Source organism: Zonotrichia albicollis, chromosome 10 (assembly GCF_047830755.1).
Source record: "Zonotrichia albicollis isolate bZonAlb1 chromosome 10, bZonAlb1.hap1, whole genome shotgun sequence".
Classification (NCBI taxonomy): Eukaryota; Metazoa; Chordata; class Aves; order Passeriformes; family Passerellidae; genus Zonotrichia; species Zonotrichia albicollis.
Window position 1 is genome coordinate 14289029 of NC_133828.1, and position 26329 is coordinate 14315357.

Genomic DNA, 26329 nt, shown 5'->3' on the forward strand with positions numbered 1-26329 from the left:
TCTCAGAGCACTGTCCTTCTTTGCCCCTTGTGTGACAAAGGGTTAATTGTCACACGTGCCTCTGGCAGTGGGTGAGGGTGAGCTGCATCCTCTGCTCATCTTGTTCACTGGGCTGTGCATCAGTGCACTCCAGGCTTCCAGGGCTGGGAGAGGAAGCCCAGGGATAATCTCCTTTTGGGAATAGCTAGTTGGTGCTTTGGGAAGGGTGAGGGGTGGCACAGGTGCCAGGGGTGCATGGCATCACATCAAGCCATGGCTCTGGGCATGGGGAGCCTCTGCAGCGTGGCCCGAGCGCACGGGAAGCGCAGGAGGATGAAAAGATCTGAGAGGAAAGGTAGGGCTTTCATTGCTGCATTTAAATGCTGGAACAAAAGACTTGGTGGTATTGTAAATGTAGTTTTCAGGTGAGGTTTGAAACTCTTTGCTAAGTGCAACTTCACTGTTCGCACTTTGGAATCATAAGAAATCCAGTTTGTCGGAAATACTTTGAGCAAATCCATTTCCCAATGTTTTATTTCACTTGACTTTCAAAGTTTGGCAGGAGGGGACTTTTGAACAAATATGGAACTTGCTAAAACTGCAGCTTTCTGACTTAGGCTGTTTTCTAACAGCTCTGTGTCATCTCTCAGGTTAATGGGATTTTTTCCATATATGCCATTTGCTGAATGTAAAGTGTTGTTAGCTGCTAAATTTCCCTTTCAAGACATATTTAGGTTTTTTCTCAGTAATGAGAATAAACCAAGATAACTCTTAAGGTCTTTCTCAACTCTTTTTTGCATGCAGTTAATACCTAGGGTATTCAGACAGAAGAAAAACAGGTTATCTCTAAGTTCTTGTGTACTGTGTGCTTGCTATAGCTAACATTTACCTAAAAATCTCTCAAGTAGTCTCCTGTGGAAATAAAGGCAAATTCTGTTGTGTTTGCTGCTGCATTTTTAAGTACTTCTGATGTTCTTTCTATCTTTGGAAATACTCTACAGGAATGAAAGACTTCAAAACCAGGAGAGGATTAATAGTTTACTTTTTCCTGGCTCCAGTTAAATTAGCATACGTGTACATACTGTTTTCCTGTTTGACATGGCTGGCTTTTAATGCACCTAGGAAAAGAAAGGTTTTTGTAGTCAGAGCATTTTAGGGTGTGCTATGCAGATTGCCTTGGCTTCAGTGAGTGAATTTAGGGGAGAGTTGGGTGCAGGTTTGTTGCTCTGTGTTATGAACAAAACAAACATGCAGTCACACCCTCAATTTATTTTACCAGTATACCTGGGAGAAAACAGTCCCTGTAACCATGGAGCTGGCTTCTGCCACACTCCCATTCTACACATAACCTGCTGTAAATACACTGACCCAAATGCCTTTGTCTTTATGGCACTGATTCCTTATTGCTGTTCCTGAGAGCTTTGTTTATCTCTGAACAGCAATTAAACTTTTGCCTTTACTCTTAGTCTTTTTTTTGCCCAAATAAAAGTTTTTTCCAGTGCTGAGAGTGTTCGTGTAGTTGTATCCCTTATCCTATAGCAGGATTTTAGGAATGAATCTCAGGATTTTATCATGCTTGGTGTCCAAGCTTCAGTGGAGTCCTTTTGGAAGCTGTCCTTGCTCAGATGCCACTGACCATTACCCAGCCTCGTGAGGTGTCTTTGTGTCTGTAGGACCTGAGATGTTCCTGGATGTCACTTACTAAGTGGGTTATTTACAGGCAGGGAATTTATGCAGTTTTGCTGCTTGAATAAAAGTTTGGAAGGTCAAAGAAGCCTGAAATGCTGTTCCTTTTTCAAAGTGAAATGATAACTGAATCACTAATGACTGCAGAATAATCAAGCATGCCTTGGCAAGAGAGGAGGCTTTTTTGTAGTGAGCAGCCTGGGCTCAGTCCATTTGGTGAAAACATCTCCCCTGTCTTTCTGAGGGCATACATAGCTCCTATTTTATATGGAAGGATTTGAAAAACCTTTTTTCTTACTATCAATTCCTCTACCTTTGAAAGCCAGGTGAAAAAAAGGAGAAACCTATGGATTACAGTGAGAGGAAGTTTGGAAGATAGGTGTGTGTACTGCGTTCATTCTGTCTGCCCAGCTCAGTATTGCCCCTTACACATGATTCACAGAATTGTAGAAAGTTAAGGATTGGAATGAACCTTACAGATCATGCAGTACCAACTGTGGGCAGGGACACCTCCATCTACACCCGGTTACTCAAGGTCTTTGCCAGCCTGGCCTTGAACAGTGCTGGGGTTGGGACATGCACATCATTTCATACTCTTTAAATACCTGATTCATTCTCTTCCAACTATTTTTGATTTGCAGTGGGTGGTTGTTAGAAATTAATTATAATGGAAATCAGTTACTTGTATGAAACACACAGAGTCTTGTGGTGCTAGAGTAAGGGAGGCTTAGCTTTGCGAAGTGGTGGAATCACCATCCCTAGAATTGCTCAGGAAACAAACAGACATTTCATGCTTTGGTTCAGTGGACATGCTCATATTCAGTCACAGGGTGGACTTGATCTTGAATGTCTTGAAGTTGGTGGTTCTGTGACTCTGCTGTTCTTTACCAGAGTGATGTGCTGGTGCAGTTGTGGGGACTGGAGGGAGGACTGAGTGCTGCTAACTGGACTCGTGCATTTTTTTATAAAGAAAGGATTGGGAAAAAAGTGATCATTCTTTATATGCCAAGAGTAGTCTAACTCCTAAACACACGTGGTTAAAGCTTAAAACAGAGTGTTAGTGTCATTTGGCTGCAGTAACACTGTAGGATTGCATCTCTTAGGTGCCTTAGGGCTCTTCTGTCAACTATCTTTGGCTGTTTATCTTCCTTGCTGCTTTCAGAATCTGTTTCAGCACAGTTACTGAAATGATTAAAAAATGCAAGTAGAGTTTCTGTTTGCCTCTGCTTTTAGCAGGCAGGAGCTTGCCTTTTCTCTCCTTCAGGCTGTGGGTGAGGTGCTGAGCCCAGGCTGATAACCCAGCTCCTCAGGAGGGTTTGTGCACGGTGTGGAAGTGTGGGGCAGCTCTGCAGCTTTTTTCCCTTCTAGCTTGGCTTAAGAGAGCTCACTGATCTCCTTGGTAGAAGTTAAACCAGCAATTTGTCAAGTCCTTAATCCTTGAGTACAAAGTGGTGCTGCAGGAGTAACTGGAGCTGCTGTGATGTGCTAATTGAGGTGATAATTATTTACAAGTCCTGTTGATTACAGTCAACAAATTTCCTCTTGTTACAGTGGAGTGGGCTGATGTTGTGTAATGCAAACTGCCTTGGGTTGGGCACAAGGGGGTATAAGTAGCTGGGGTGACATCAGGTGTGTGTTCAGTCTCAGTGGGGTTCCACATGGTTCTGTCCTTGTCCCTGTGCTCTTCAACATCTTCATAAGCAGCCTGGAGGCAGGAATCAAAGGAATACTAAATATGTTTGCTGCCAATGCTAAATTAGAAGGAGCTGTTTGCCTCGAGGGCATAGGGCCCTATAGAGAGACCTTGATGAATTTTAGGGGTGGGCAGTCCCCAGTCATAGGAAGTTCAATAACAAGGGGAAATGCTGGATTCTGAGTGTGTATAGACCAGGCCATGAGAGGAATGAGAGGCTGGAGAGCAGTGCTGTGGACAGGGACCTGTGGGGTCCTGTTAGATGGCAAGTTGAGCAGGAGTCAGCAGTCCCCTGGCAGCCAGGAGGGACATCAGGCACAGCATCCCCATTTGGGCAAGGGAGGAGATTGTCCCACTTTGCTCTGGGCTGGCATGGCCTCACCTCGAGTCCCAGGGACAGGTTTGAGAACTACAATGGAAAAAAACCATGAAGATGTTCAAGATTGTCCAAAGGAGTCTGTGAACAAAGTGAAGAGTCTGGAGGGGAGGCCATAGGAGGAGGAAGCCATAGGAAGCCATCTCCTCCAGGCTCTCCTTGTTCAGCCTGGAGGAGACTGTGGGGAAATCTCATTGTGGTCTTCATCATCCCACTCTGGCCTTTGGCAGATTGGGGCTGCTTATTTCAGTCACTGATGAACATCGCCGTTTTACAGAGGATCAGCTGGGTAAATCCAGTTTTGGTCAGGATTTACCCAAACAGCCCAATGCTAAGCCAGGGCCTGGGCTGCTGCTTTTAAAGGATGTTTTAAACTTATTAACAGTAAGTTTTAAACCTAGTAAGTTGGTACCTTAAAGCCTGAATATCCTCTTCCCTGTTTTCCAGACAGAAGCCGTCTCCGCCAGCCAGGAAACCAGCAAAGATATTTCACAATGGATGTAGACGATGAAGAAAACATGAGTAAGATGTGTTTATTTTACACAGTAATAAACTCTCTAATAATTTCTGAAAGTAATTTTTTTCTCTCAAGCACAGGGGCAGTTGCAAAGAAACCTCAGGTGCAGAATTGAAGATGCTTTAAATTTCAGTGAAGAAGAGTGAATTAGAGCTTTTGCATTAACAGTGTTTTTAATGTGCTAATATAGTTATACCTTCTGTATTATACTTTATACCTTGTATTTTTTCCTACAGCAGCTGACTAATCAAAATATTTCCCTCTCTTGAACCAGCAGTGAAGAAGGGAGGGATAATATCAGTAGTGCCCATGCCAAGGGTAAAGTACCAGTAGGGAGTGAGAGGTGAGATGAAGGAGATGGAGTTGAAGAGTGCAATATAAAGAAGGGAGAGCAGAAAAGGAGAAAGGAAAAAGCAAAGGTGGAGCTGGAAAAGCTCTGTGCAGGTCTCACATGGGCTGATGATTCTTTTTAGATGGTGATGGTCCCAACCCTGAGCTGCTGAATTATTGAAGTGATTTTAAAGCACAAAAATAGTCAAAGTGATCATCTTGGTGTGTACTTGATGCAGCCAAGTATGTGAGACTGCTGACTCTGGGGTATAATTAAGATCCAATAACTTATGAGAAAAGTGTTCTTCTTGAACTGTTCTGAAATATTTTTACTGTTATTTGCTTTTCAGCTGTCTGTTTTTCCTGCGACTCACAGAATTGTTCTGTTGCTGCTGTGCTGTGCCTGACTGTAAATAATTGTACATTATGTTATAACAAATGTGCTTCTTTTTCCCCCAAGTGACAGTGGCTAAAGAGTGCATCTGGCAAAGGTGACAAAGCTCAGCACTGGCTTTGGAGCAGAAGAGTTGTAGTTCAGTCTGGACAAGTTAGAGGAATTTTATAAGGAGATGAGAAAGTTAGATCATTATGTTAAAATAAACCAATCAAACCCAAAACCTAAGCAAAAAATACCTGAAATAGAATCAATCTTTTTTTCTTTAGTGAAACAGTGAACTCAACTGCAATATGCTTGCTATAATTTTCTTTTCCCTGATAACAAATTACTTCACATGGATATTTTAACTGCTTCTAAAGGTGCCTTCCCTATAGAGGCCTTCAGAAAGTGTAATTGGATAATTCTCATAGTTTTTTTGATAAAACATCCCTTTGCTCAATAATGATGTAGCTGAGCATAAATAAAGGTGCCTTCTTGAGCTGGAGAAATATAATCTCTTTATATAGGGGCATTCTTTAATTCTGTGTCATTAAGAAAAACACTAAACTTTTTGTCTGCTTCTGGGCTTTTTTGTGTGTTAGTGCATCAATATGGGAAGCCATTCAAGGAATTTGTTATTTTGTCAGGAGCTTGGCTCCATGGAACTGTTTAGGGAATGCATTTGTATGACTTCAGTTTTGAGATGTCAGAACCTTGGCTGAGCCCAGTTTATTTCAAGTGCAAGATGACCTTCCTTTGTGTGCCCACACAAACATCATGAATTGGAAATGTTAAATCATCTGATTTGGGGAGGTCAGAAATCAAAGTTTAAATTCTTAAGTTCTTTGCTTTGATTTGTGCAGAGATATATTTTTTAACTTTTTTATCTCTCTTTACTTTTATATCTCTTAAAATTGTGAAGTGGCATGTTAGAAATAGTTTATTTAATTTTTAATTATTTTATGTAACTGCTTTTGGGAAAAGGTTCTTGAAGGAAAGGAAGGTGGGCTATGCAGTCTTTGTAGCCTGTGGTTGCATAACAAGAATTCTTCTGCAGAACCAGAATTAAGATGATTTTCTTTTTGGGTTCAGATGAAATATAAGACAGTGATGATGTCTTACATTAATAAATTAATATCCCTGAGAAAACAGTGTTTCAGACTTCAATTTCTAGTGTTTTCCTTCTTTAACCTTTGGTCATAGAGACGCTACAAGATATTTGGGGAAAGAGATGGTTATTTAGAATGTTGTTATTTGTTTTTTGTTGCTTTGTGTGGCTGCACTCTGGACACTTGGAACACAAGCATGTGACTCTCCTGACCTTTATCTTTGATGTATTTGCTCCTTTTTTTAAAGGGTGCTCTGAAGAGAGTATGGTTTTTTTCTGCTTGTTTTTGAATGAAAAAAATTACTTATTTAGAATTGCCCCAGGCCACTAAATGAAGGCAGCAGTATAAGGGGCAGCTAGAACCATCTTTTGGTTCAGCTAAGAGTTAAATTTAATTAATTGTGTTCCAGATCAGACAGAGCAGGCGGAGTGTTGCCTCTCAGCAAGCAGAAATGGAAGATCCCAAATGGATAAAGCATCTTAATGGCAGACACCTTTTAATTACAGGGAATAAACGCAAAAGTAAACCAGAGCATCACCACAGAAGATTTATTTCTTTACTAGCATGAAGAATTTCCCATGCCTTTTTCCTGCTTCAAATGTCCTTGGGTATGTAAGTGCCCAGCTGAAATCTGAAGGGCAGGGCTGTCCTTCTGCTCAAGTTGTTGATGTCAGCTATGATTTTTACTAAGGTGGCCTCCACAGACATAAGTCAAATAGTTGAAGCTGCCAGTTGTTTTTAATGTCTAGGAAATACACCAATCTCATGAAAAATACCCAGTTTTAAAATCATGGGTTGTATAAATGTTTAAGAAAACAGGATCTCAGTCATTAAGTGTTTATGTATGTGCTTATGCTGCTTTAAATACACAGCAGATGTGATGGACTTCAAAGGGCTCTCTAAAGCATTAATTCCTTGAAGAATTATATTTAAAGAAGGGAAATATTTGAGATTTCTGTAAAATCATGCACAACATGGGGTGTTTAGTGTTAGAATCATCAAACTTTAAAAAATAGCAAATAAACCCCAGTAGATGCAGTCAGACTAGCAGGTGGAGGATCAAAGAAAGAAACGGGAGATGTTTTCATTTGTGATGAAGTGGTGAAGCACCTTGCTCAGGACATGGTGGATACCACAGGTTTATGGGGTCTTTCAAAGCCATTAGAAAACTTTTTTTTGGGGAAAAAAAAGCTCATGTGGCTCCCTGCCATCATGGGCATGGTCACTTAAGTGTCCTTATACTGGTGTGATGCCCTCTCCTGGGGTCTGTTGGTGGCCCTGTCACCTGTGGGGAACGGGGCAAGGTGAGCAAGAGCCTGGAGGGCCATTCCTGACTTCCCTGGAAGGGTGGCATGCCTGGAAAAGGCATCCTGGGAGATGAGTTGGAGGAGTTACTGCATGTAACTGCAAGATGGGAGGTGGCATCTCTGATTGGACAGGTTATGTTTTGACTAATCTTCCCAAACCCTCAGGTAATTCGCGCCAACCTGGGCTGGACAGGTTGACCAAAAAGGACCAAAAGCACACCTTCACCCTTGAGAGAGGGAGGGACCTTCCCTTGCAGTGTTGCAGCTCGGTGGGTTGAAACAAGCACATTCCTTTTGGTTTGCACAGAAAGTCCTTCCCTTTCCATCACAAATTTGGATTTGGATCAGCTCCACAGTTCACTCCTTTCCTGGTCTCTTGGTTTGACTCAGGATCAGCTCCCTGTGTTCTTCCTCTCCAAGCTTCTTCCACCCTGCAGGTTCTCCAAAGCTAGCAAAGCCTAGTAGCTCTCAGGCAAGGAGTAGTTTTCTTCCCTTCTCTCTTAATAATTCCAGGTAAGCCTGCAAGTTTATTTCCTGCTCCCTCCAAGTCCCTCCTCTCTGTCAGGAGATTGTTTCCCCTGCCTGATGAATGAGTTCCTCCAGCTGACATGCTTACATGGAAAAGCTTTTAATGTGCAGCTGAAGTCTGTTCAACTCCTATTTTCCTCCACAGGCACTGGTAGTGGTTTTCATATGAAAAGTAGTGAAACCAGAGAGCATTAATTAGTGTTAAGTCAATGATTTCTGTTAAGCCTGAAAGTCTTGGTGATTGATAACAAATATCTGGTGCCACCAGTAAAAGCAGCGTTTTAGATGAGAAACTCACTGTAAGGAAAGATTTAAAAATTTCTTCTGTTGTCCTTAGACTCCTCTACCATAAATACATATTTCTATAAAGAATATATGCATGAACACTGTGTGTTGACAGTTGTGGCCTTATAGCCTTCATTCTCCAGGCAATATGTATATTGCTGAACAAGAGATACTAGATTAAATGTACAAGATTTCTAGCAATGAAATGCTTCAGAATTTTGATTCTTGACAGAATTTAATTGACTTAATTGCATAATCAGTACTGTACAATTCTTTGTTGTGCTGCTGTGATTTAACGAAATGTGTTCCTGTTTTGGCTTTTTGTTTTGATCTTTTTTTTTTTTCCTTCCTTTTTTCCTCTTGGAGCACCGAAAGGAGTAACCTATCGAGCTTTTGCTGGAGGATGTTATAAATGAAAATTTAGTAACCATTCCATCAGCTTTGTAACCTGGGTGAAGTGATGTGTGCATGGTAGGGGATTTTTAGGGAAGCCTGAAAGCATGACTGGAATTTATCACTGAGAGAGAGCTTCTACCTGGTTTGCTCTAATTTCAATGACCGTTTACCACCTTGAGTCAGTGTAGATATAATAGAGATAAATTCAAGTTTTGGAACAGGAGAATTAAAAATAATTGGTCTATTACATTTGCCTTTTCATTCACAAATGCCAGTAGAAAACACCAATAGTTAATTTCCTTAGTTTCTTTATCAGGGTGAAGATGAGGTCTTTGAACTTAGAGCAAATTCAATTCCTTATATATATCTCTGACATATCATTACTCCAACTTACATTTTTTGAAAACAAATCATTACATTATTATTATATTGTCTTCCCTGCACTCCCATTAAAATATTCTCACAATGAGTGTGCAGCTTTGGTCACACTTCTGTTCTACATGGCCTTAGAGAGGATCTCTAGCAATTTTTGGGTTTGTAACTCCATGACAGCAGTTTCCTTGACAAGGAATTATGCTTGTAAATGATGAATTAGAGATTTTTTTAAATAGAAGGCTGTATGGAAATATATGGTCTTGTGGTCCTGCTGGCACAGTGGGCAGCTGTAGTTCCTGAGAAAATTGGGATGAGATGAGATGAAATGAATGTTTAGAAAAGACATAAACAACTCACTGAATTTGAAAAGTATGGAATAGCTAAAGAGAAATAAAAGCATTCAAACACTCTTCGGTCATGGTACCTACGAAAGAGCTGCCTAAATTTTCATTGCTCTGAACAAAGGTTTTATTTATGTAGTTTTTCAGTTTAAGCAACTAAAATTACTGTGGGGAAAAAATGACATGACTAAACTGATGATGGACTAGGATTAAATATCTGGCTCAGAGTTGAAGTCTTAGGCATCCATTTTTACTTTACTAATGGTAGTTGTTTGTTTTGTGGGCATATGTTCTTATAGCTTATATTGTTGATTTAAAGTATTTTTGAGGCTGAATATAACTTAGAAGTAAAAGTTAGGTTCTAGCATAATTAAAATGAAAAAAAAAGTTGTAGTGATTTTTTGCTGTGCAGTTGTATCAGGTGTGTGGTTTGAAGACTGAGTGTGTTATTTCTTGAATTATTGAGAGGTTGTGTTACATTATCATCATGTCCAGTTGCATTGCCAAAAATATTTAACCTGTGAGCACACATCACTTAACCAGTTACAAAGAGAGATAAAGGAATCTATAAATTTTGCATTTACAAGATCCTGCACCGAAGGCATTGTAAGTTACTCTTTCTGGGCACCGCAGGTTCGAGCAGCACCGACATTAAAGAAAACCGCAATGTGGACAACGTTCCCCCCAAGGACAGCGCCGGGCAGGGCCTTGGCGAGGGGACCCCGCTCTCCAACGGCGGCGGCAGCAGCAGCAGGAAGAGGCCTCTGGAGGAGGGCAACAATGGCCACTCCAAATTCCGCCCCAAGAAGAGGAAGAAAACGCCCGGCCCCGTTCTGCCAAAGAACGCCCTGATGCAGCTTAACGAGATCAAACCCGGTTTACAATACAAACTGCTCTCGCAGACGGGGCCGGTGCACGCCCCCATGTTTGTGATGGCGGTGGAAGTCAACGGGCAGGTGTTCGAGGGGTCTGGCCCGACAAAAAAGAAAGCCAAGCTCCACGCTGCCGAAAAGGCGCTGCGCTCCTTCGTGCAGTTCCCCAACGCCTCGGAGGCCCACCTGGCCATGGGCAGGACTCTGTCGGTCAACACGGACTTCACGTCCGACCAGGCCGATTTCCCCGACACCCTCTTCAACGGCTTCGAGACGCCCGTCCCCTCCGACGCTCCCTTCTACCTGGGCTCCAACGGGGACGGCTCCTTCGGCTCGGGCGGCGACTACGGGCTGCCATCGTGCGCTGTGGCCAGCAGCCTGTCCCAGTCCCCCCTGCCCCCGGCCTCCCCCTACCCCACGGCCAGCGGCAAGAACCCTGTCATGATCCTCAACGAGCTGCGCCCCGGGCTCAAGTACGAGTTCCTGTCGGAGAGCGGGGAGAGCCACGCCAAGAACTTTGTCATGGCCGTGGCTGTGGACGGACAGACTTTCGAAGGGTCGGGAAGGAACAAAAAGCTGGCGAAAGCTCGGGCGGCTCAGTCAGCCCTGGCTTCCCTGTTCAACATGCAGCTGGACCAGACTCCATCTCGGCAGCCCATTCCCAGCGAGGGGCTGCAGTTACACTTGCCACAGGTGAGAAACCCTTTGGGTGTTTGTGTTGTGTTGTGATGGCTTTGGCTAACGACCAAGAGAAGTCAGATTGTGTATTGAATCAGTTTGAACAGCATTTCTGCTTCTGTAGATATGTGTGTCTATATATATATATGTATATCTGCATGATGTGATTTATACTATTACAGCTTCTGACAATTTGTATTCTCTTGCACAGACCAGAGGCTTTGTTTCTGATGTTTTCAGCCTTGATTCTGTTGTGTAAGAGAGCACCAGTGCCAGCCTGAATTACGGTTTGTGCTGGGGAAAGATTGAATCACATCTTGCTCATCTCAGGCAGCAAGACTTAGATGGGTTTCAAGTGAGAATCACTGCTTTAAGTAAAGTTATTATTTGGTACAATGGTTTTTAGCAGAGAAGAAAATCATTCTCTCCTGCAAACAGAAATTATTGTGAGTCAAGGTCAGATTTAGTGAGTCTGTTGCAACTGCCACTGATTTCCATGTGCTTGTATCCAGGATGTGTGGTTAAATGGCTCTCATCTGAAGGGTTGTGCTCTAGGCAAATGAATTAATATGCATATGGAAGTTACTTAGGCAAGTAAATATAGCTAAGAAATAATTGAATTCAAATAGCTAATGAACTGTTTGAGGGCAAGTATCCAACATACCAGACACAGATCAGAAATTTGAAGTCACTAGAATGGACTAATTTTGAGGTTTTTAAATGCTGAAAAATTCTTCCTCTTCTTGTTTTTGTTTCTTCCCAGTCTAACGACACTAATAATTGTTTGACTGCTGTCTTTCTACTGCATCTCTTGGGTCTTTTTAATGATACTATATGCCCATATAAATTAAAATATTTGTCTGTGAATTCTTTTCAACTTTATTATGAGAATTTCGAGGCTTTGACCTTTCCTATCTCAAAACCAGTGTTGTAGATTTCATTAAAATTCTAACATAGTGTTCTAATTTGATAATGTGGGGTCAAAGAGTATAAGTAAATGAGACTATTTTGAGTATGTTGTTTTTTCAAAATATATGGACATTATTCATGTTTTAGAACTTGCTATATGGTTTCATTTTAATATTCCACAATTACCGTGTTACTGATAAATGTCTCTTTCATTTTCAAATCCAGGATCACACTGCTTTGTGTACTTACAATATCTTGAGTAGATTCAGTGATTTTAGACTGCGTTCTCTGCTTTTAGAAGTAGATTTGACCCCAGACACCAAAAAAATTTCACTGCCGGTAATTCATGTGTTTTTAGTTCTTGCATCAGTAAAATGGTGAAAACTGAAACTGGAAGAGGAAAGTGTGAAAAACCCAAGCTGAGCTGGGAAAAAGATGGTACATGGGTGCTGCCACACTTAGACCCTATTTCAAGTAATTTTTTATTCAGGGGCTTTTGATCACTTGTCATCAGGATGTCATCAAGCACTTCACTGTGTTGCTTTGCTTTGAATTATAATTAGCTGTTAGTGAATTACATTAGGTCTTTTGCATATTAGTGATTTTGGTCTGGTATGTATTTAATGATTTAAGCATTTGTGCTGTTTTCAGATCATGCTTGATTTATCTTCTTTTGGAAGTCTGTGAGTTGTTTAATTACTTTAGACATTGTTTACTGTGTAAAAAAAAAGTGTTAGGTTCAGAGATAATCCTAAAATGAGTGAAATCACAAAAACTGGAGAGGGCAGGAATGATGCAAATGAGGATAGGTTTTGATACAACCAGTGGAAAAAATAAAATATTGATGGGGTTGGAAAAAATGAAAGGTAGAAATATGTGAGGGGAGGAGAAAACCAAATACCAAGTGCTTAGGGGAAATAAAAGAAGTAGAGTGTGGTTTTGCCAGTGAAGATGGAATGAGGGAAGGTTCCCTGCAGTCAGGAACATCTCTGTGCTGGGAAAGTGAGTTAAACCCAGGAACACACTCAACGTGTGCCTCAGAGTGGGTAGAAATGTCCCAATGAGAAACTCAGCAGTTGTGCATTTAATGCACCTTGGCAGTGAGTGTGTTGGTATTGAACAGGTTGTCACACTTGCATTATAGGGGTTTGCCTCTCCAAAACAAAGGAAATATTTTTATGGTTAGCTCTGCTTTGTGAACTGATCAAAAAAAAAAAAATCAAGGAACAACAAAATAGTTTGGGCTGTAAGAAACCTTAAAGATTATCTTATTCCCACCCCCTACCATGGGCACAGCCACCTTCCACTGTCCCGGGATGCTCCAAGCCCTGTCCAACCTGCCCTTGAACACTTCCAGGGATGGGGCAGCCACAGCCTCTCAGTGCCATGGCCTCACCACCCTCACAGGGAAGAATTTCTTCCCAATATCCCATCTAAAGCTGCCCTTTGTCAATGGGAAGCCATTCCCCCTTCTCCTTCACTCCAGGCCGTTGCCTGAAGTCCCTCTCCAGCTCTCCTGGAGCCCCTTTATGCATTGGAAGGGTCTCTGAGGTCCCCCAGAGCCTTCTCTCCTCCAGGTGAACACCCCAGCTCTCCCAGCCTGGCTCCAGAGCAGAGGGGCTCCAACCTTGGACCATCTTGGTGGCCTTCTCTGGAGGGGTCTCACACCTCTGTCAAAGATGGCATGGTGCTGTCCCTAAAAGAAGTTCTCAGGCCAGTACCAAGTGTTTTGGTGTAAAACTGAGAGAAGAACACATTGGTAGCAGTAATTCCCCGTAAATGCTTCAAAGCTGCAGCAGTCCAGGCTGCTGGGGTCACTCAGGGACAGTTTCCATCAGACACTGGGATCCTGCTGCTTGGAGGGATCACCTCTTGAGGACACTAATGGCTTATGTTAGAAAGCTGATATGGAGGTTTTCCTGATGGTATTTCCTCTGTTTACTTAAAAAGATAAATAATTAGTCAAGGTGGGCAGAGAGCTGGAAATTGAAGTCGTATGCATGGAAGTTTAAAAACATTCATTTAAATTAGAAAGCTTGACTGTGGTGAGAGAAAGCAAGTTGAGCTGCACAAGTGAGCAGTGTAGCTGTGAATGAGATCAGTTTGAAAAACATGACTAGAGAGAGTGTTTTTAATCATTCACCTAATTCAATTTATCCTTTCTGTAGTTGTGGGCAGACATTGAAACAAAATGTTAAGCAGGAGAAATGGGGTGAGAACCAGTTCTGAATGTCTACTTCTACTTGATGTGGTTTTTTAGTCCTGGTTCCATGTGGGGCAAGGGGAAGTATGAAAAATTATTCAAATTTATAAAAGATAGACAAATAGTTATGAGCATGATTGGAGATCTGGGAAAGCTGCTTCTGGAGAGGTACTGAGGAGTTCTAGGCAGTTCATAGCAGTGGATTGCTGAGTGTATACAGGAGAATAAGAATGAGATGGATTCAAATCTGGGAAAAGGGTACCTTGAATATAATTATGGGAATATCATACATTTTATGTTAGAATAATTGCTGTGGAGTTGGAAGAAATATACAAGATGCATCAGCATAAACAGTGAAAGACTCTACAACCAGGCAGAAGTTTGTTTAAATCATTACAGGAAACTTCTCTGAATTGTGTGTGCTGGTCACTGTTAAAAAAGGAGGACCTTGATTTTACCCACAGTGAGAAGTTTACATAAGCCATAAATTGTGAAGATAAGAAAAAAACTAGAACAAACCAAGGGAGAGCATTTCTGCTTGAGAAGGGTCCCTGGAGATCCAAGAAGAGCACAAAGGACTGAGATGTTTTGAGTCAGTTCCTGTGAGAGCTGTGAGCTATCACTGCTGCCTCTCCCACCATTCAGGGCATCACCAGCATTCATCTTGGGTGGTCTCCAAGGTCTTCTTCAGCTCCAGATTGACATGAACTTCATCAGCTCCTGGATATTTTTCAGATGTGAAGGATCAGGGTGGTTCTGCTACAGCATTGCTGCAACATCTGTATTTAACCAACCCTGTGTGTGTGTGTAGAAAGGAGTGAATTTACTGTAAATTCATCAGAGAAGGGAGCAACGCACCCAAAATAATTTGGAGCTCACATGCCTTACTGAGCCAACTGTCAGCTATTTTGGGTCTTTCCTTTTTTGAATTACTCAACTTGGAATAATGATTTAATGCAGAAGCGGGGGTAGAGAAACTGTGTGTGTCAGATGTTGGGGCATTCACAGGGAAGGTGAGACATGAGTTCAATTTCTGTTCCAATTAACATTTATTTATATCAAAGGCAGTAGAGCAGAATGTGATGTGAAAGATCCCTACTCAGCTTCAAGTCCATGGTTTTGAGATGGGGACAGCAGGATGTCATTTCTGGCCAGGAAGTCTTGTTCCTGGTGCTGCATTATTCCCTTCTCTTCCATGCCCTTAACTATGGCAATGTAATGGACTGCCTGGGAGAGAGGGATAATTTTTGTGATTTCTTGGGGGAGTGTTCTTACCAAAGACCAAAATCTCAGTGACTACATCTGTAGGCATTTAACAGTATTTATTCCTCACTGCCCAGCTGTTGTCACGAAATTTGTGTATCAAATAGAAATAAGAAAACTTTAACATATGTGCCTGTTTTTAGGCAGTGATTTTTTTTTCTGCTCTCCAGTTCATCCTGGATTGTTTGGATCTCCAAGATTCATTTTGTATTGCTTGACTTCTGCTTAGTTCTTCTTATGAGTTCTCCCCAGTGTCCAGCTCCAAGTTCATCCAAGCATTTTTAGGTTTCCTTGCCAGCAGCTTAGCTCCAGGCTCTGTGAGATGCAGCTCCTGTTCTGCTGTGCCAATTTCCATCCTCCTGGAGAAACTCGCTGTGTGCTCCTTTGTGTACCAACACCACAGTTTGCTCTGCTTTGCTTGTTTTGTGAAAAAAAAAGCAGCTCCTTCTGGAAGAAGCTCATGGATGCAGCGTGTATGCAGGCTCACTATCCAGCTGCTGCTCAGGGAGCCTTTTGTCAGTGGCATTAGCAGGCACAGTGGCCTGGGATTGCATCCCAGACACACAGGGCAGTTTCAGTTCCCAGACTTGGAACCTCCAGGTACCAGTCACCACCACTTCTTTAGAAAAGGTCAATCACATGGTTTATTCCTGGATGCCAAGCCTTTTCTAGCAGGTTTGAAGCCTCTATTAAGCATAGAAACATATCCTAGTTTGGGTTGGAAGTGACCTGAAGCATTTCCTGTCTGGAATAGTTTGTTTCTGTAGTATCTAAATTCCATCACAGTGTCATTCAGCATGATTTTACTGTGTGCTGTCCAGCACATCACAGTGTAGGGCAGAGCAGAAAATACATGGATTACAGAAGTGAGAGCGTGAAACTTGCAACTGGGAAACAAATATCCATCACTACACAGTGAGGTTAGGGATGAAACACTGCAATGGGGAATTTGTGTCTTGACTATACAGTGATCTGCCCTCATGGCTGCAGGGAGCTTAATATAGGCCTTTTGTGTATTAATTTTCCATTTCTAAGACCAGGGTGATTAAAAACCACTCAATGTTTTGCCTTTTCTTTTGTGTATTTACCTTAAAGTTCAGCCTTCTGCATTAGGTAAGTACTAGGACAATTGAATGCAGATTTTAGCTGTGTGGTTGTGGTGCTGGCAGAACATGGACTAACCCAATTTTGGGTCCAGCAACAAAAAGACTGTGTTTGAAAATCAGTGCCTGACCAGACATGTTCATGATGTCTGAGCTAAATTGTGTTCCTGAAAAATATATAGAGTTTCTGAGTTGCCACAGCTTCTCAGTTCCAGAGTTCCAGTGCCTCACATTGGACATGTGAATGGCACTGGTGGGTGTGACACAATTCCTGTGTTCTGTGGCACGTGCAGCTGTGGGCCAGGTGTGCACACCTAGGACATCTCAGATACTGCTGGTTATCAATGCGTGGTTGCCTTGGCTTCAGCTTCTTTTCAGGTGAAAATTCAATAATTTGGTCTTCACTCATTTTTTCTAGCAGTTACAGTTCCAGTTGCCTTGAAAACAGCAGGTGAGATTTGCTGCAGTGCTGAACTGGATTGTCTGTCAACAGGAGCAGGACTGCTATTTCAAAGTTCTCCTTCCTTTTGGAAGTTAGCCCCACTTACAGCCTGATCTAAAGTTCAAGTTTTCCGAAAGACAGAAATCTTTGCTAATTTTGAGATAGCTTATTTGGGGTTATGCACTGATATTTTCTATTCCTAACTTTGTAGAGGTCTTGTAAAAATAGGAAGCATTACACTAGGGTTGGAAATAAAATTGTCCTTGTTTATATAATACTTAGATAAGGAATTAGATTGTTATAAAAAGTTCATTTGAGGGACATGGATTTTTACTTCAATCTTATTGTCAGGTTCAATGTTGAGGATACAGAAATGATATGTTTTGAGGTTTGAGCATGAGAGGATAGATTTATCTGTCTATCCAGTTGTTCTCCCAAGCCTCAAATGTTCATCAGGATCATGGGCATTAGGTGCTTCAGTGCTTTGCTTAGCACTGTCTGACCCTGTTTTGGTAGACATGGAGCACTCAAACCTCTGCTTCCACTTGCAAGGGACACCTCAATGTCAATTTTTGAAGTGAACAATAAAAACTCACTTCATTTGCTTTGTACAATCCTTTAAAAATGTAAATCTTTATAACTTAATGCTCCTATAACTTTAAAATTCATCTTAATTTTTTTTTTAATGTGCATTTCTGTGTGGTTCTACAGGTGTTAGCTGATGCCGTTGCACGCTTGGTTGTAGATAAATTCAGTGATTTGACAGAAAATTTCTCATCTCCACATGCACGTCGAAAAGTCCTTGCTGGAATTGTCATGACAACAGGTGAATTAAAAAAAAAGTAATATCTTGAATGCTTAAATATGAAAGCTCTGTTTGCATCTAGTAAACTCTTTTCAGTCAAGCAGTATTGAAATGTATTTTTACTGTTAAATCTTGAAGGTGAACTAAATATAGTCATTAAATCTCAGGTACTTACAGGAAAATTAGACCTGCAAATACTTCTTTTTCCACAGAGTTCCTGTCCTCTGCCTGAGACATCTGAGTAGCTCACAAAATTCAGGTTTTAAAGTTAATCATGAAGCTTTGGGAAAATAAATGAAATTCCCCATTGGTATTCCTGATTTGGTCACATTATGTAAGAATTACACTTCTTTTCAAGGTTTTAAGATTTTGCACTTGTTATTCTTGCTCCATTTTATTCTTAGTGCTCTATGTTAGTCATTTTAGCAAAAATATCTGAAGAGAGCAGTTGATGTTTTGGCAGATGGCAGGGGTGTGCACGTGTCAGCAGTGGTGTCGTGGCTGACACGAGATCTCTGCTTGTCCAGATCACCCAAAACAGTGAAGTTCTGCCCTAAACTAATCTGTGGCCGTGCTGCTGCTGATTTTCCTCACATTGAGGTTTCTCTTGGTCTTCAATCCATGTGAACCCTTGGTGCAATGTTCATTTTGGGGCTGTCCCCGCTGTGTCCCCTCCTGATCTCTTGCCTTCCCACTCACACAGGCTTTTGGGAGGTTTGGGAAGCCTTGATGCTCCTCAATCTCTGTTGAGCAACAGCCACACCTCCATCTGCTATTAACACTGGTTTAGCCCCAAATACATGAGGGACATGCTGTAGTTTTGTTTATTTTATTTTGTGACATTTATTTGTGTTCTGTGATATTTAACAGGTTTTTATGCTATTTACAGCCCTGTATGTGCAATTCCAAGAAGAGTCATGTGCCAAAGAATTAAAACTTAACTAAACATGTGGATGCCTTTAGATAAACTGAAGAAACAGCTTTACACAGAATGAGAAAATATGTTGCCATGAACATGTGTCTGGGGAACACCTGGAATTCAATGATTCCATGGCACAGCCTTGTGTTACAGCTTGGTGCTTCTCCTCTGGCCTGTGGGCAGGAGGGCCCAGCTGGGCTCAGGTTCATTTAAATTGTTGGGCTTTTTCCTTAACCCCTGAGTGTTTTGCTAAGTGGCATTTTGACCCATCTTTCTTAGTCCTTCATCCAGCTGGGTTTTTTGAGTGATAAAGGCACTTCTCTGCTTAGAAAACACCCACCCAACATACTTTTGCATGGAATGGTTTAATACCAAGAACTACACGTTATACTGGTAATCTTTACAGTGATTTAAGAATTTATATTTCTTTTTCCCCTAGTCTTGCTTTTCCTGTATTTGGCTCAATACCCTTCCATAATATTTTGCTGCTTTAATAAACCAGTGCCCTTCAGATTTCTCAAGTGGTTGTGAATATCTGCATAGATGACCAGAAGGTAAAGCTGAAAGTTTTGTCTGCCTGAGTCTCAGGAAAAAAAGCATTTTGGATCTCAGGCTTTAATTATTCTTCTTGAAGCAGCTCTTTCTGCCTTCAGGTTTTCAATTTTTAACTTGTCTGAACTCCAACATGAAAAGAGTAGTTCTCATAAAACCACTGATGATGCTGGTGCAGGGAGGTATGGCTGAGTGAAGCTTTTGTTTTTAAATAAATTATCAGAAGAGAAAACATTTCTTTTTTTTTTTTTAAAGAAGCAAACCACCAAGAAAAAAAGCCTTGTTTGGGTTTTGCAAGAAGATCACTCAGTGCATTAATTGTGATGTTAATTGCCTCTCCTTTCTGAAATTTTATTTTGCAGGTACAGATGTGAAAGATGCCCTGGTAATAAGTGTTTCTACAGGAACAAAATGCATCAATGGTGAATACATGAGTGATCGTGGTCTTGCATTAAATGATTGCCATGCAGAAATCATAGCTCGGCGGTGTCTGCTGAAATTTCTGTACACACAACTTGAGCTTTACCTAAGGTGAGCTGGAGGGGAAAAGATGATGAGCTGATCCCACAGAGCTGAAAAGGTGTCTGTGGAAAACATGTGTCTTCATCATTTCGGTGTAAAGCACTTGTCCTGTTGCATTAGGATGCTGAATTTAGAACTCGTGCCCTTTGCCCTGAAGTTTGAGTTGAACAAAACATTTATTCAGTGAGGTGTCAATCATGAGAGGGGAGGACAAGGAAAATAATTGGCAATCATTTTGTAAGCTGTAAATGTATAAATCAGAATAATATGAAGTGAGCTAAAGGTTGCTGATGTTTCATTTAAGTGTCTGAAAACTCTTGTTTCCTGTCTCGATGGTCCTTTAATTTTGTTAATTGTCACGACTGTTAGATTTATATAATAGAAATTTCAGCCATCCTGTGTTTGTTTTTAGTGCCTGCTAAGTCTGCCCAGCTTATGCCTATTTCCATGTTAATGTCAGTTTTGACTCCAGCTTTCTTCTCTGTTTCAGCAATAAAGAAGATCAGCAAAAATCCATTTTCATCAGGTCAGAGCAAGGCGGGTTTAAGCTGAAGGAGAATGTGCAGTTCCACCTCTATATCAGCACATCTCCTTGTGGTGATGCTCGGATTTTCTCACCCCATGAGGCAGCACAAGAGGGTATGGCAGCAGTCCTCCTCTTCCACCCAAGGGAGCTTGAATTATTCTTGGGGCATGTACAAGTGGCACGGTTAAAATTTAGGTGTCTTCTTTCCTTTTAGCATAGAAGTGTGTTAGACAAAGATCTCTTCCAAAAAATTCTGAGCTGTTCTTCCTCTGTGGTAGAAGTTCAGTATAGAGTGATGAGCCCTGTGGTCTTGAAGAGGCTGATGCTAACTGAGATAAGCCAGTGAGTCAGCAAGTATTCCTACAGAACTAACCATCCCCTTTCCCTGTTTCCATCCCTAACAGCAGTTCTCTGCCTGCCCCTTCTGCAGTCTGCCCATTAACTTCATTTTAACTCTGTAACACACAGAACAGAGCTCCAGAGCTGCCTGCTTCCTACTGCTCCTTTGGTGAAAGCTTGGTTTAACTGCAGGTGTGTTTTGGAAGGCAGTACTTGTGAGAGGTGTCTGGTGCTGTAGCTAAGTTGCCAAGAGCAGTAGGAACTGTGGTGCAAACCAGCAGTAACTGCAGACAGAGCCCTCAAGTCAGTCCTTCTTACTGTGATTCTAATGTCAAACCCTTGGAGAAGGTTCCTCAGCTGATGCTCAGTGTTTTTTGCCCTTCAGACCAAGGGGACAGACATCCAAACCGCAAGGCCAGAGGGCAGCTCCGGACCAAAATCGAGTCTGGGGAAGGAACCATCCCTGTGCGCTCCACCACCACCATCCAGACCTGGGATGGGGTGCTGCAAGGGGAGAGGCTGCTCACCATGTCCTGCAGTGACAAGATAGCCAGGTGAGACTCTGAATGCTTGGGTTTGTTGCTGTTATTGCTGGAGGAGGGCATGGGACAAGGGGGTATGGCCTTAAGCTGAAGCAGGGCTGGGTTGGGTGGGATATTGGAAAGAAATTCTTCCCTGTGAGGCTGCTGAGGCCCTGGCACAGGGTGCCCAGAGAAGCTGTGGCTGCCCCTGGATCCCTGGAAGTGCTCAAGGCCAAGGCTGGATGAGGCTTGGAGCAACCTGGACTAGTGGAAGGTGTCCCTGCCTGTGACAGAGGGGTGGAATAAGAGAAATCTTTAAGGTCCTTCCAATCCAAAACCATCCTGTGGTTCCGAGGAGGGGTGCTTGGTACCCACAGTGAATGTGCAGGGAATTGATGGGCTTATCTCACTGCTTGGACACAGTGTGAGGGTGGCTGTCACCCCTGGGATAAAGCTCTGATTCTTCACCTGCAGTTGGTGTCAGAGGCAAGGTGTAGTCACTCTGTACCATTCCAGCCACATCAAGTCATGACAGCTTTGTTTTGTATTTCTGTCACTGGGGAATAGCAGAGGAATGGTTTCGATTTTTTCCCCCTAAAGTAGTATAGCATTAGGAAAAGATACAATAAGTCTATTGCATTACTTATATTTGGATAACTTCCTCTGATGATACATGCCCTTGCCCCATCATTGGAAATGTTCAAAGTCAGGTTGGATGGAGCTTGGAGCAACCTGGTCTAGTTGAAAGTGTCCCTGCCCATGGCACAGGAATGGAAGAGACAAGCTTTAAAGTCCCTTTCAACCCAAACCATTCCATGATATTAAAGATTGCTACATTTTCCATGCATAGTTTAGATTTTTATTATTTTTTATGGTGAAAAGTGTCCCTGTTAAAAAAATCCTAATTGACGGGCTCTTCTAGTTCTTACTCTAGAATTTTATTTTTAGTTTAAATATTTTATTGAAATTAAATATTTTGTTTCCAGATCGTTATTTTAATTTATATTTCATCAAATTCCTTTTTTGGAATTTTTCCAAATTCCTTTGTTCTTTTTGACAAAGATCGAAAGATTTTTCTTGTTTGTTTTCAAAATCATAAATGGACAAAAAAAATCAGCAGTAGCTTTAACAAGCATTGGAAGGATGGGAGAGTTGCAACATCATAATTTTTTAAATGAGTCTGCATGTTTGCAGCCTTTGTGCTCTTGCAGAGTAGATGAGGAATGCCAAATTTTCCAGGTAATGATACTTTGGTTATTTTCATTGATATGTATGCTATATCTGTTTTAATTAAAAGAGCTTTACTGTTTTCTCAAGTCACTGTTAGCCTGATTTAAAGTTTAATAAAGATATTAAGTTGGAACTATTCTTGTGAACTGCGTATGCCAAATGAAAAATAGAGGAGGAAAGTTATATAATGGCTTTGTTCCTTTAGTCTTGTCTCAAGTAATCAGCATCTCTACTGAAGAAAGACATTTTATTTTAGTTTAAATACCCCTAACATAATTGAATAGTGCCTTTCAGAAGGTAGGACAGGCAGCTGGGGAAAGGTAATTCTACAAATTTTGGCCTATTTTATAATACTTTCAGTAAAATTCACCAAATAAATCCCCTATTTCATGCCAGGGGCTTTTCCCAACCACATTCTTTTATCACATTGTCATTGCAACTATATTTAAAAAAAGCCAGTTGTTGGGCTAGAGCACATTTGACTCTTTTGTTGATTTGTGTGATGCAGAACAGAATCCATCTCTCGCTTCCATAGCTAGCTGTCTCCTGTCCTTGGGGCTAATGGGAATAATTTTGTTTGTGCCAGTGAAGGAAGCAAATAGAACCCCTTGACACACAACAAAGACTTTATGACGGGTAAGGAGGCCCAAATTTTCCTTTTTTTTTTTTTTTTAAACATTGCCCTGACATGTTTTGTCCATTTGCATTTGAAAGAATGCCTTGCTCCATAGTGTCCAGCAGTCAGTCCTGCAGAATGCCTCAGACACTGGAATTTCCACTGAGCTTTCCCAGAGGTTCACAAGTCACAGCCTGGGAAAGATGTGGATGAATTTGGGGTGTGGGATTGCAGTTGTATCAAACCACTTGTGCTTCATCTGTGTGGATTACCTGGATAATCCAAGTTGCTGTTTGCAGCCTTTGGGTGCTTTGCTGCAGTGTGCTGCCCAGCACCCTCCTAGACCTGCTAGGAACATCCGGGAACAGTTGTGAGAAATGTGGGAGGGCCATGAGTCTAATCCCACTTGGACTGGAAGCATTAAAACAGGATTTTATTTTCATTAAAACAGGATACTCTTTTCCTAATTGTACTCTTGTCCTGGTGTGTTAGAGCTTGGTGGCTCTGCACTAAGGTGTTAGGGTGGTTTCTAACCAGAGTTAACATTAATACACATGCATTTGTTTTAAATTATCCTGGCCTGCTGCCATGCTACTTCACAATGTTGACTTTTGTCATTTTTCTTTTGATGTGTTTTTCTGCCCATGTTTTTGGTTTCACATAACTACTTGCCTTCTCAGTAAACATTCCAGTTAATGGCTAATGTCCTGCTGAGAAGCACAAAATTCCTTATCACAGGTTCTTAGAAAAGCTCTAGGAGCTGAGAAAAACTTGTCTCAGTTGAGTTGTTAAAAGGGGAGTCATTGTTTCTCTTCTACTTTAGAGAAGAGAAAATATTTTTCTGATAAATTTTTGTGTAAAAGAACATCACACACCCATTCACTGGCCTTTTGTGCTCATTCAGAGATTTGGGGAAATCCAAACAGACATTTGTAACTCAGTCTTTCTCTTTTTTTCCCCCCAAAAGCGAGCATTTCTCCTTAGCAGTTCTTAACCCAGGTGCAGTAGCTGATGTGAATTGCAGTGCATGGTGGCTTTGTGGCACTGGGGTGAAATACCTGAGGGCAGGTGGTGAGAAATGACTACCCAACGTGTACCATTATGGAACCTCTCAGCTAAGCTCACATGTGTTACAATCTGGTTTAAACCAAGAAGAGCAAAGAAAACTAAGTCTTTGTGTGTAAAAGGGGCAGAACTTTGAATGTTCTAAAAATACCCCAAAAAGTGATTAAAACCAAATGAGGTTAGATCTTGGTGCCAGAAAATAGCTATGTTTTATTTAATAGTAGAAGAGGCAATGAGAAAGAAAGAGGAAAGAAAGAAATAGAGAAAGAAGTGTGTATGGGGGGTGGGGGGAGAGTGACAGGGGTTAGGTAGGAGTGTATCACCCTTCTGAGGGTCCCAGTGATGCCTTGTTGCTCCCCTCCATCTGGTCTTGGTGGTGAGGGTCCCCTGCAGCCCTGAGAGGTACAGAATGCAGTGGGTGAATGTCAGTTTGGGGCAGGTGGGGATGCCCAGGTGCCTCCCTTGCAGGGGGCCAGCTGGACACTGTCCCTTGCAGGACTCTGGGTGTGTTGCAGCATGTGCAGGGTCTGGGGGGCCTTTGATGGGCCATGCCACCCCTCAGCTGTCCTGCAGCTTCTCCTGGGGGGAAGGACTCCACAGCTGAGCTCTGCACAGCAGAGGATGGCATTGCTGCCTCCGAGCAGAGGCTTTGTCACCACGCACCCAAACCTCTCCTCCCTCCTGCCTTGGGTGCAGGGTGTGTGCCAGCCTGGCAGCTGATGGCCCCAGGGCTGTGCTCTCCACCCCCAAGCTGTGCTGACCTTGATCCATTCCTCTGGGAATGTATTCTTCATCCCCCAGCCCAGACCTGAGTCACTTTATCTTATCAACACGCACTCCAGGCCCCCATTCAGGGTTTTGGTGTTTTTCTCTCAGTTTTACACAATTTGCTGTAATAGGCAAAGGTCCTTCATGAAAATGTTGAAGTCATAAACTATAACACTTCAGTCTCCAACAGCCTGCAGGCAGCAAATCCAGGCAATGCCAGAAAAGCTGGGACAAGTCAGAGCTGTGTGGTTGCCTGCCTCAGTGCAGCTACAAAGGGAGGACTTTTCCTGTCTGTAACTGCAAATCTGAAATGGTGTTTGTGAGAAGAGCTGCTGTCAAAGACCAGAGACTTCCTGCACTTATGCTTTGTAGTGTGGGCTGCTGACCCAGCCACTTGATTTAAGAGAAGCTCTCACTCCTTGTCAAGATACTGCTGCCTGTTTACAATTGTGGCTCTTGAAGAGCAGTGGTCACAGAGAATTAATCTCTTTAGGAGACAGAGAGAAATCAGGTTTCAAGTTGTGCCTTCTGCATACCAGAAGAAGTGGTTTCTGGGATACTGCTACATCTTCCACAGTGACACCTTCTCTCACTTGCCATCAGCTGCAAGTAAAAACTTGTGATAAATGAAATGGCAACTAAATAATATTCATATCTTCATAGTAATTGTTGTTTATAAATAATATTGATATGGAAGCTCTTTGAACTGTAAACACTTGTCAGGTTTTGCCTTTGTTTGAGTAGTTGCAGGACTTTTATTTTCCTGAGATGAATTTTGGCACCAGTTCCACTGGGCACCATTGTGGGTCACACATAGTGACTCCCCTGCCCTATGCTCCTCTCTGCATGAAAATCAGTAACTAAAATGTTTGATTTTAACATCAAGATGTATGACTTACTCCTGTTAGGCCTCCCTCAATTCTGCCTTTTGTCAAAAATAATGTGAACAACAGAATTTCTGTACCTCTTGCATTTGGAAAGTTCAGAGGAGAGTTTTTACCTTGCACATTTGTTTTTAACTGGTTTTATTTTTGGCAAGAGGTGCTACCAGCACACTGTGAAAGGGTTGCTGAGAGTTAAATTTTGCTTACCTTCTCATGTGTCAAGAGCTGTGAAATCAGCTGCATTTCATGAAGAAATCCACAGACCTTTTAGGAACTCACTGTAGACACCCCTGAGCAGGTGGTGGTCCAACATTGCAAGGAGGAGAGGACTCCTCTTGATTTGGTGTTGGTTTCTGCTTTCTCCACCTTCTTTTTTAGTGCAGTGTGCTAGAGAACAGCAGAAAGGTTGAGGAAGTGCATCCATCCTCCAGACTGTTATGAACAAGATATACAGCAGTGCATATAGAATAAGAAAACCAGTGAGTGTGACAAATATTTAAAATTCAGATTTTTCCCACTGAGGTGCTCATCTCTAAGGCATCAGGTGGGCACAGTACACAGAGTAAATAAATTCCTCTGTGTAAATGGACAGGAGTTGAACACAGCCCATGTGCATTGATCTGCAAAGGTGTTGGGATGTACTGGTCTGAAGGAGCATTTCCCAACACTGTCCTTCTACTCCAACAGTGAAAGAATCTCAGTTAGCTGTACCCCAGCTCAGATCAGGGCACCTCTGTTTAAATGTTAGCAGTCGGAATGTAAATCTTGTGGCTATTTATACCCATCCAAGAGCTTGCACTTTAAATGTCATTAC

At 42.0% G+C, this 26329-nt stretch overlaps 1 protein-coding gene across 2 annotated transcripts in view; it reads left to right on the forward strand.

Moving 5' to 3' along the window:
• ADARB1 (adenosine deaminase RNA specific B1) overlaps positions 1–26329 on the forward strand; it is a 59954-nt gene that overhangs the window by 22260 nt on the left and 11365 nt on the right. Inside the window, exons 3-9 of one of the 2 annotated variants that reach the window (XM_074548145.1) lie at positions 4182–4256; positions 6476–6674; positions 9932–10863; positions 17480–17594; positions 19407–19575; positions 20057–20205; positions 20817–20985. In XM_074548145.1, coding sequence (XP_074404246.1) covers positions 6665–6674; positions 9932–10863; positions 17480–17594; positions 19407–19575; positions 20057–20205; positions 20817–20985 — 1544 coding nt within the window. In that variant the 5' untranslated portion in view covers positions 4182–4256; positions 6476–6664. The remainder of the gene's footprint in view (positions 1–4181; positions 4257–6475; positions 6675–9931; positions 10864–17479; positions 17595–19406; positions 19576–20056; positions 20206–20816; positions 20986–26329) is intronic. The other variant, XM_005486936.4, reaches the window with a different exon arrangement.